We start from the raw sequence: 10,696 nt of genomic DNA on the forward strand, positions 1-10,696 counted from the left end.
AAAAATCCCGGGCCATCTCCACTAACGTGAAACCTGGGGAGGGGCGAAGCATGTAGTGTATAAGTGTATTGGCGCCTTGGCGTTTTTGCCAACGGAGATGAAACCGTTTGGGGGTAGAGGTATACAGCTTTGCTGTAAAAGTCTCTTGCCTTTAAAGCACGAAGCTCACTACCGCGAGGCGTAAAGCAGTTTCCCGGTGTTTTTTTAGTAGGCGTTCCGAAGCGCTCCAGCGCGAGGCGTAGACGAGTGTCCCAGTGTTTTTTTAAAGACTATAGTATTTCTTGGGCTACTTGAACGAGAAAATTTTTGTCTGTCTGTCTGCCTGTCTGCAACGCGATTCAGCCACCCGGCCAAAGTGAAACATAGGCTGCGCAATAGGTTTATGTACCCACAACCATATCTAAACGTTTTAGTCCGGTGCCAATGTTCAAACTTGTAAAAATAGTTGAACAAGAACAAAATATTACGAAAATATGAGGCAGAAAGTCAATACATAAGTGATATTTGCAGTATTCCTTAATAACAAATTCATGAACGCTTGATTCAAATAAAATACTGCATCTACTGCATAAAAAGAATTCACTCCGTCGCCTGCTGTCGCCCGCGCCACTATAGCTTCTAGCGGCATTTTAAGAAATCAAACGGAAACAGTTACGAAAGGTTCCACTAGATAGGTTCAACATTCCGCTTGGAACGAGTTTGGAGTAGGGCAACGTGGTTCTATAAACGTTGAAGTAGGGCACCTGGATTCACGCGTGTCTCCGCCGTACGGCAGCGCTGGCATCGATGCACCCGGCTTGGAGCAGTGGAACGCGGTAAATTTGAATTGATTTCAGCAAACGTCTACGTGTATACCTTGGGAGGAGCGCGACGGGAGGGAAGCTGCATGAGAGGTGAGCGGGAAAGTGAAGGGAGGCATTTACTTAGCAAATGTTGACGAAAGACTATCGTCTTTAGTCGACATTTGCAACGAAAGGAGCAGATACGCGGCCAATTTTTTAGTACGCGTTACGTTCTAGGGTGAGGCGCAAACGAGTTTGCCGGTGTTTTAGTACCGTGACTACATAAGACGACGATTACGACGGCGACAGGAGACGCCAACAGCCCCAACCCCTAAGGGGCTTCGCCCTAAAAATGAGGAGGAGCGATTCCATTGTCGAGCACTGGTACTCTTGCTTCGAAGCGTCACGTTTATATGGGTATTGTTTCTTAACAAAACGTTATGTTCAGCTCAGACGAGGTTTACTACTTTGTTCATTCACTTCATTGTTTTATCGTAGTAAGGCCGTACAGTGCGTGTTGCAGTTAGCCAGGCGACAGGTGGAGCTCTAAACCTCCAACGTGTGCATAGCGAGGCTGCTGCAGTAGCTTAGTAAGGATCTTTAGCTGGGATTTATTCATAAAAACCTCGTATCATACATAGACAACGTGCTCGCGTGATTAAGGCCGTCATATTTTACAGTGTTCACTCCACCGCTAAACAAATATGATGCAACGTTTTTTACAAAGAACACCCCATTACCTTTTTGGAAGTTTATTTTATTGACCGCTGCAGTAAGGTCGCACATGCCGCTTTTATTCTTTGTGGTGTCCGGTGGTCCAGACGTCCTGGTGCCCGTAAGGAGACGACTATATGTGCTTCCTAAACAATAAATATGGCATTTGCTTTTGCAGCACACCCTTCACGTGCCTGCAATTAAGTTGAAGCCGCGTTCAGGCAGTCAGGGCAGTGATTCACGCTCCCGGGGCGCAGTTTCTGAAGCGTTGTGGCTTTGCCCACAGCGCTGTGGCGCTGAAGCGTTGTGACAAGGGGCGCAGTTTCTGAAGCGATGTGGCGGTGTCCACGATGTCTGTGTGGCTCTCACCCTGGCTAGTCGCTCTGTGTACATTAAAAGATCTCTGGTGGTCCATTTAAATTTCTGGAGCCCTAAACTATGTCGAACCTCGCCGGCCATGATGCTGAGAACCGGGCTCCGTCGCCTCCGTCATTTGTGGTAGCGTGGTGGTCGAGCGGCCAGCAAAAGTTGCTACCTTGGGGACGACGACAAGAAGCCGACGGCAAACTTAACGTGGCGAGAGGTGAACTGCGATGATACAGAAACAATACCCTTACGGGCGAGGTTACAGCGGGACTCGAGCAGAGCAGCGCTCCTAATGAGGGTTTTCGCCTACATCTATCGCCTGCTTCGCATTTCTCGGGCGTGTAAAAGAAAAAGGGGACCTTACGCTTCCGCGAAGCGACGTATGTCATCATATTGTGCGCAGCGACAAAACCGTGTCATGAATGGGCGTTCTTCAGCGGCATTGTCAGGGCCTGGTGCAGCCGAGGCGAACTGAAGACTGATGGCAGATAATGGCGCTTAAAAATCTGTGTAGCTACATTCGGTGATGTTTATTTTGCATTTAAGGCATGTCACTCTAACCCTCGGCCTTTCGTGAAATTTGTCGGCCGTCTTCACTCGTAATGTACAGAGAGCTCTGTAGAATTCACCAGGGAGTGTCTGACATCCTAAAGTCTTGAAGGTCGCAAAATAAGGATACTAATAATAAAGACGACAGCATCGCTCTAACCGAGATTTTTGTTTTCTTTAGCTTCGACGTTTTTCGGTTCCTATTTTGCTGTATTCAGTTTCTTCTTTGTAAACACTGCCTTCCCTTCCAAGCATATCTAGCCCGCAGGCTGCGGAGCCGGCGCCGAACGACAGAATAAATTAGTTCGTGCTGTTCAGTGGCACATGTTTCCAAGCGACCTGTCTCGTCACACCGCGTTTATAATAGGACGTTTTTCTCAAACGTTACACGCTTGCTTCATGACTCTTGGTATTTCTGTGTGCTTGCTCCTCCCTTTATATCGCACTTCGTACGTGTTGGTTTTATTTTTCTGTAACAGCTGTCACGCCTTGCCTGCTCGTATTTCCAGAAGGTTGTCGGCATTTTTTTATCATTTCGTGGAGGCGAACATTTCCGCTGCGTCGCTGTTCACGGCCGTGTTGCAGGTACGCCCTTCACTCTGTACGTGTTCTGCACGGCGGAGATTTATCCGCAAAATGTGAGGCATTTCCGCGCATTGGCTATTTCGAGTTTCTGGAAGGCAACAGGCGTCGTGCCCACAAGGCTTGCAGCTCTTGCGCAGTGCACGCAGTTGAAATTTCGCTGCCTGGCCCTCGTATCCAAAGCGTGCGTAACTCTGGGCCAGCCGTGATCGGCATGTGTAGCGTATACATCACGCCCGTCCTCGCTGGGCGCAAAACGCGGAGCAGGTACGCGCTGCTCGGAACAACAGCCGCGCTCGCTCGCAGCCAGCGGCAGCACCTGGCTTCCGCAAGTGCTGCCCATCTATCATGGCAGCTTCTACGTCGCTTGATACTTGACGGAGACACGAGCGAAGACCGTCGCGAGCGCGGTTGAGAGAAAAAGCTTCTCTCCACGCCCTTCCCTCTCCCGTTATTTTTTCCTCCTCTCGTTTGTTTCGGGCGCGGGCAAGTGCGCCGCTATACCGTCGACTTGGCAGTGAAATAAAACTGCGCTAGTAATGAATTAGCAATGCAGTTCAGCACGCTCTATGACCCGTTAGTAACCTCGAGATCGTTGCTGAATACGCGCTGCTGTATTAATACCGTGCATTTGACACCAGACACTGCAAACCCAGCGTCATGTTACAATTTCTACATTTTCCTTACATCTTCTTGCGATTTTGTCCCACATTGCCCAAGTCTTGCAGCAGACAAATAACGGCTCTAAAATGCTGGTGGTCGGAGGGCGTGTTTACGTGTCTCTGTCAGTTTTCAGTCAGCGATGTGATGAATCGGTTCTTGAATAGAAAAGGGCAAACGATATTTCTCTTACAACACGTGAAATAACAGTTGCGTTTTGAAAGAACTAGAGCCCTCTTTTGGAGTTATTTGATGCCATTATCCATTGTCAAAGGAGAGAAACAGAAGGGGCTTTCCGGTTGCCACTGGAGGAAACCTTTTTGAGCACTTGTGCTCCCTATCAACGTGAGCCAACCTAACTTTGACGGATACAGGTCGTCTAAGCGCCGTTTCTCTCTTGCTCTTCGCAGGGGAGGAAGGAGAGGGGAAAGCAGACGCTCCGGCGGACGAGGCCAAGGAGGACGGCTCGGTGACAAGCGACACGCGAAGCACGTCGCCGCCGGCCGAGACTCCTCCTGCCGAGCCGCGGTCTTCGCCTGTTGACTGCGAGCGTGCCTCGGCAGCGACGCCTAAGGCGCCCTTCTCGCCCATGCAAGATGAAGAGGCTGCCGACGAGCCGTCGGCGAGTGCCAAGGAGGAGCCGCAAGAACGAGAGCCGCCGCGAAAAACCAGCACCCCTTGCCGTGACGAGGCTCCCCCGGTCCTGGCGCCAATGGTCGTGGTCAAGAAGGAGGAGGATGAAGACGACGAAGCCGGCACCGAAGACGACGCCCCGCTCGATTTCAGCCTCAAGAAGCCGTCGGGAAGCGACGTGGCCGAGTCCGGCGACGAAGACACGCCAGTCGCAGAGGGCACAGCGGCCAACGGTGCCACAGATTCGCCCCTCGACCTTTCTGTGTCGCGACGGAGGGCGCGAGCAGTGCCGCACGAGCACAAGCCCGCCAAATTGGGCAGGCTAGAACCCAGCGGACCCTGGCTTGGGGCTCGTCTGCCGTCGGCTTCGGCGCCAGTGAGCTTGGGCGCCAGAGCGATGGGCTCCGAGCCTCACCACCAGCACCACTCGTGGAACGGGAAGGTGAAGCGAGAGCGCAGCACGTCATCTGAGCTGAGTCATCCCGTGGGGCCTGCAATTAAGATGGCCTTCTCCGAGAAGACGTCGCTCAAAGGTGACGCCTTTCGACCGGCCTCCAACCGGCAGAACCCGTGGCAGAGCCAGTGGATCAGCAGGAGCGGGGAGCAGACGAAGGACGTGTTCACGTGCGTCTGGTGCAAAGAATCCTTCCAGTCGCTGGCGGACATGACTCTCCACATGAAGCAGTCGCCGCGCTGTGGCATGGCAGGAATGCACGCCGCGGCGCCACCACCGCCGGCTGCTTCTGCAGGCCACACCACCCCTCCGCCACCAAAGCTTACGGCTACGCCCCCAGGCGCTTCCGGCGCTACCACGAAAGACGGTGTTCCCCTACCTCGAAAACTGGTCCGCGGCCAGGATGTCTGGCTGGGGAAAGGAGCTGAACAGACGAGGCAGATCCTCAAGTGCATGTGGTGCGGACAGTCGTTCAAGTCGCTTGCCGACATGACAACGCACATGAGGGTCACGCAGCACTACACAAACATCATCAGCCAAGAGCAGATAATTTCATGGCGGACACCGGAGGATAAGCTTGCTAATCAGTCGCAAGTCAACGCGGTACTCACGTGTAAGGTATGCGACCAAGCCTTCGGTTCGCTAAAGGAACTCAGCTACCACATGGTCAAGAACTCCCATTACAAAGAGCACATTCTGCGATCCATCACTGAAGGTGGGGGACGTCGTCGACAGACGCGGGAACGGCGCAAGAAATCGCTGCCTGTACGTAAGTTGCTCGAACTGGAACGCATGGAAATGACAGCGCGCACTGGAGCACCAAGCAACCAGACGTCTCCAAGCCCGCTTGGTGCCGCTGAATCCGACGGCAAGATTGCCTGCGAAGAGTGCGCCGAGAAAGTGGACGCCAAAGATTTTGTCCAGCACATTAAAAGCTGCAGCCGCTCGCAGCAGTTGCTCAAGACCGCGTTGCAGCAGCAGGCTCGACCCGAGCCCTGCTCTTCCAACGAATCGCGCAAAAGCGCCGAGGATGACACACCGCCGCCTCCACCGCCGCCATTGGAGTCGCCGCGTCCGCAGTCTGCCGAGCCCGATCGCGCGGCCTCCACAGAGTCGGAGAAAACGCCCAACTCGACATCATCCTCTTCGACATCGGTCCTCAACGCCATCGAAAGACTCATCGAGAAGAGCTTCGACAGCAAGGGCAAGCGCGGGGGGCCCACGTCGGCTGGGATCTTGCAGCGACTCGGCATCGACGAGGAAGTATACCCTCCGTGGCATCCTGCGGGCTCTCCACGATACGGTGCCATCAAATCGGCCGGACACTCGCCAAGGCTCACTGGGGGTCTAGCGTCACCGTGTCCATCCGAAGAGACGCCAGCGAACCACGCTTCGCCCCGAAGCGGAGTGTCTTCGCCTGACAAGGACGCCGAGCCGCCTGTGCTCGACCCGGAGCGCCTCAGCCAACCCCGGTCCCCCGCCGAGTCCGTGTCGACAAGAGCGAGCTCGCCGGGCGCCGACGATCTGGTTATCGCGGACGGGCTCCCCTCTAGGCGTTCCTCCGAACGTGGCGGACCGGACACGGACGACCTGTCCTCCTCCTCGTCCTGCGACACGCCTTTGGCAGAAATCAAGATGGCGTCTCCAAAGACCAAGCAGGGCCCGCGGGCCGCGGCCTCGTCGCGCCCACGACGCGGCCAGCACAACGGCGAAGGCGACGCGGTCTCGGACCATCCGCTCAAGGAGCTGCAGAAGCTGCTGGACAAGACGGACGCGCACCTGTCGCGCGCCAACGCGCCCCAGGCGGCCAGCCCCGGCTCCATCCTGGCCTTCAGTTGGGCCTGCAACGATGCGGCCACGTCCGACTCGCTCATGAAGTGCGCCTTCTGCGACACGCACTTCGTGTCCAAGGGCGCCTACCGGCACCACCTGTCCAAAATGCACTTCATCAAGGACGGCTCGGCGGTGCCGCATCCTGGTGACTCGCCCACCTGGAAGGCCAAGGATCCCGCGGCGCCCAAGGAGCCGTCGCCGGCTGGTAGCCACGCGCCGGCGGCGGCGGCGGCGGCTGCGGGTTCGCCCGCCGCCTCACCGGCCAGCTCGCCGGCAGCGCCCGCCGACGAGAGTCCGCACTCCAAGTTTCTCAAGTACACGGAACTGGCCAAGCAGTTGTCCAGTAAGTACGTGTGACCCTCGGGGACTCAGACGAACAGTTGTGTGGCTCGCCAAGCTGGGACGCGGAGCAATCTTTCCATGTGATTCTCATTCTCTCGACACCTTCGAACCCCGTTTGTGATGATGACAGTCTGTGGACTCAAGACGAGTGCTCCTTGAGTGAACCGTGTGACCATGACCAGCCTATGCCCGCCTCCGCCGCCTCCGGCGATCGCGTCTTCACTTAACGATCTGGGCGACCGTTACTTAACTCAGCTTAAATGGGGCTACCCGCATCCAAGTGGCCGGGAGGCGCCACTGGCATGGCGATCCACAAAGTGGCAATGCTCAACCAAAACAGAATTCCAAGCGCCGGTAGAAGTCACGAGGCGGCGGCTGGAAGGCATCGGCTGGCCGCCTTAATGTTTGCACCAGAACCAACATTCCTTAATTTATGAACATGCCGTGATGTACGCTCTCTTGTCCTTTTTTTGCGTTCCGGTTCCAAGCTCACTCTTGTCATTGATTACATATCCACGGGAGTTGGAAATTTTTCAGTGTTTGCAATAAGGCATTTGGCGCACGGGCGATGTCGTCAACAGGCTCTCCAGAAACAGTGGCGCCGGTAGCTCAGAGGTTGTTCTCCATGTCGCGCGTCTTGTCCGGTGTTTCACAGGATCATTGGCCGCAAGAAGCGTCCGTGCGACGCTTCCGAGCGACAGCCCTTGTTTGTGACCACATACCTACAGCAGCGCACCTCGGTGTTCCATATCAAACCTTGTGATGCTGTGTTCGTTTCTTGAGTTCTTCAAAAGAACCGCACGAGCTAGTGACGCGTCGATGTTGTAGTGCTTGCACGAAGTTACGTGCCAGGAAATGCCTTTATACGTGTACATAACAGCAACAGTGTTTTTTTTTTCTGTTCGTGGGGCTTCCAAGTCCTACATGCATATATTGTACCATAGTTGAGTGTGATTACCAGGATTGAATCGAGCATGGATCGTTGATTTCACGCAGTCGCTTTTATCCCCATGCACGCCGATGCTCACGTTTGTATTGAAAAACAAAGTGTTTCCGAATCTCTTGAGTGGACCGCTTTGGTCGGCTGCTGTGCGACTGATTGCCGTTCCGCAGGCGTCTTAACAACCAAAGATGTCGATAGGCCTGTGCGCAGTCTGGAGAATCACTCCGCCACGAACTCTAGCCACGCGAGAATCTCAGTTTCCAAGTCCGCAGGAGGATTCTCCCTTTGCAGCTGCTTTCTGTTTCCCATTGTCGCAGCGGCGAACGCTAGCAAGAAGAGCCAGGATGAGCGAGCAGCGGCCCCTGCATTGTTGCCGGTTTCACCGCGTGCGGGTCATTCAGCGGGGCTCGAGAAAGCTTTTCTGGCCCGCCTAAGCACTGGGGCGATTGCTCCGCGGGGACCGAGGAGCGCGCATCAGCCGTGTAAGGTCGTCATCTCGCTGCCCCTTCCCCCACGAAGCAAGCACGCAGCGAATAAGGGCGCAGATCGTAATTTGAAAACTGCAATGCGCGAGCAGCCCCAGCCGGCGAGATTGAAACGATGCAATAACCGGTGAGAGCTGTTGTCGCGCGCAAGATTCCGGGAATGGTGCTGCACGACCATGTATTTTCACTTGGGGTGTCAGTTTGGTAGGTGAAAACTCGTCCAGGCGGCCGAGCTGCCTGTTGGCGGGCGGCATCTTTTCTATTATGTATCCGGCACGTAGACTGGCGCGCAGCGGCAAGAGACGCGGCGGCCCCTCCCCCCGCTTCTTCTCCCAGATACGTTTACGCGGATAATAAGGAAATTTCGCCGTGCCCGCGCGGCACAGCTGGGGCCGCATTCTGTGCGCTCCCGGTGTCGCGCATTAGCGGGCGCGCCGCCGTTCGCGAGTTTCTTTGTGACAACTTCGGGGCAGCCGACACCTTTGTTGTGAGGCCCGCGTAATTTATAGCGGCACTTGTCTGACGCCCTTTCGCGCTGGTCGCAATCGTCTTCTTTGCCGCTTTGGCATCGCGGTCCGCGCACTTCGAGGAAGCACTAAACGCGCCCTTCCCGGTGCTGGCTCGGAATGAGCTCCTTTAGCTGCGTGCCGAAATGATGTTGCATATCACGCCGATGATGCTGCGTGGCGCCCAGGAATCCCCCATCCCTGCAAGTGTCGCTGGCATTTGCCCAGCTTTCTTCTATTCGGCCGCGCGCGCCACGGGCGACTGCCGGAGAGGCTCCCGCAAATTGTGTAAAGAGAAAAAAAAAGTGCTGAACCGGCGAACGTTGTTGTAGCTTGTATCTCGTTATATAAAGGAACCAGCGCACTCGTGTCCTTGCAATCAGGCACGCCTGCCTCCCGCGATCACTCGTTCCCCAGACAGCCCCAGCGCCCCGTGTCTATCTAGCATGTCGATCTCTAGCTCTCTCTTTCCCACTTCTCGCGATTCTTGCGGCGCTTTGACGTTCACCCCCGAGAGCTTCGCGGGCGCGTCTCATTCCCCATCGGTGCGCGTTGGCGGTGGCCCACGTCTCAATCAATCCCGGTAGAGCGAGGACGAAGGCTATCGTCGTCCCTTCCGTTCTGTCTTCTTGCTTTTGCCCACCTCCCGTTGCTTTTCGCCGCGTTGTCCGGCTCCTCCCCAAGCGCAGTCGCTGTGCGTGCGGCCTTTTCCCAGTGTGTCTGCGCGCGTGTTTCTGTGTCCCGGCGAGCGTCGCCTCCCTGCGTGGCGGCCGCTCGCACGAGCACGCAGCCAAGAAGGGAGGGCAGGGAAGAAACGTCCGTGGCCCTCCACTTGTCCCAGAAAGAGAAAATAACACCGTTTTTGTTTGTTGTGGTTCCCAGGAACGCATTTGTTTTTGTTTTTAAGTTGGCAAGTGCTTCCACTTTTCCCGCATTGTACATACGATCATTGAGACGAAAAAAAAACTTGAAATTGTATATGTCTATATTCCTATTATTTATTACTAATAAACTCTATATCGCGACTGCGGATCTCTTCGCCTCCGTGTCCTGTTCTTCTCTCGGCACGACCACCGTACTGTGACAGCCTTCAGCAATGCACGTCTGGATGGTGAGGTTACCGCAAACTGTGAGGCGCCACATGAAGGCGGTGAGGTAAGATGCGAGGCCACTGTCGTCTGGTGGAAGGCTTGGTGGCAGTGCTGCATTCTGAAGTACTCCAGGTTTTGAAGGAAAGAGTCCTGGGAAAAAAACTCTGTGCGCCTGAGGTCATAACTATGCTTAAACCACGGTTAAACTTGCCGCTCAGAGTAAGATTTGTGGGGGAAGCAACAGCCTTTTTTAACTTCAAATCTATTTTTTATAATTTAGCAGCGATAAAATGAAGTCGAGCAGTTTAGGAAGAGCGCCCGGGGTGGAGCAGGCTTTTGTAGCTGTGTGGTTGCAGGTGAAGTGCACGCCAACTTTTCCTTTACTAAATGAAGTGCGGTTTTTCAACGTAAAACAACGCTGCCAAACCGTGGTCACTGAAATACTAAGACAATAGCAACTCTTTGCTTCCTGAGCGGCTTTGGATTACTTACTGTAGGACTTGTTGGTTAGTGCTGAGGGGCGCCCAATTACGACGACTGCATAAGCTTTCCAATGTAGTCATACCATAGTGGCTGAAGGCAGGCGCTACTGCGTACTGTAGGCCTCGAAAACAATAGCGCTGGGAAGATTCGCACGCCGCTGGTGCAAGAAGGCCCTCCACATAGGCCTCATTTATTTCTCAACCATTCACCCGCCGCGGTGGCTCAGTGGCTAAGGCGTTGCGCTGCTGAGCACGAGGTCGCGGGTTCGATTCC

General features: G+C 54.8%; 1 protein-coding gene across 4 annotated transcripts in view; it reads left to right on the forward strand.

Moving 5' to 3' along the window:
- The window catches only part of LOC144155453 (protein tiptop-like), a 459,919-nt gene extending 450,038 nt beyond the window's left edge, over positions 1-9,881 (forward strand). For all 4 annotated transcript variants that reach the window (XM_077686901.1, XM_077686902.1, XM_077686903.1 and 1 more), the window contains one exon: positions 4,064-9,881. In XM_077686901.1, the coding sequence (XP_077543027.1) occupies positions 4,064-6,930 (2,867 nt within the window). In that variant the 3' untranslated portion in view covers positions 6,931-9,881. The remainder of the gene's footprint in view (positions 1-4,063) is intronic.
- The last annotated feature ends 815 nt before the right edge of the window (positions 9,882-10,696 follow it).

The sequence above is a fragment of the Haemaphysalis longicornis genome, unplaced genomic scaffold (assembly GCF_048455015.1).
Source record: "Haemaphysalis longicornis isolate Haplotype H1 unplaced genomic scaffold, Haemaphysalis longicornis Haplotype H1 scaffold_1, whole genome shotgun sequence".
NCBI lineage: Eukaryota > Metazoa > Arthropoda > Arachnida > Ixodida > Ixodidae > Haemaphysalis > Haemaphysalis longicornis.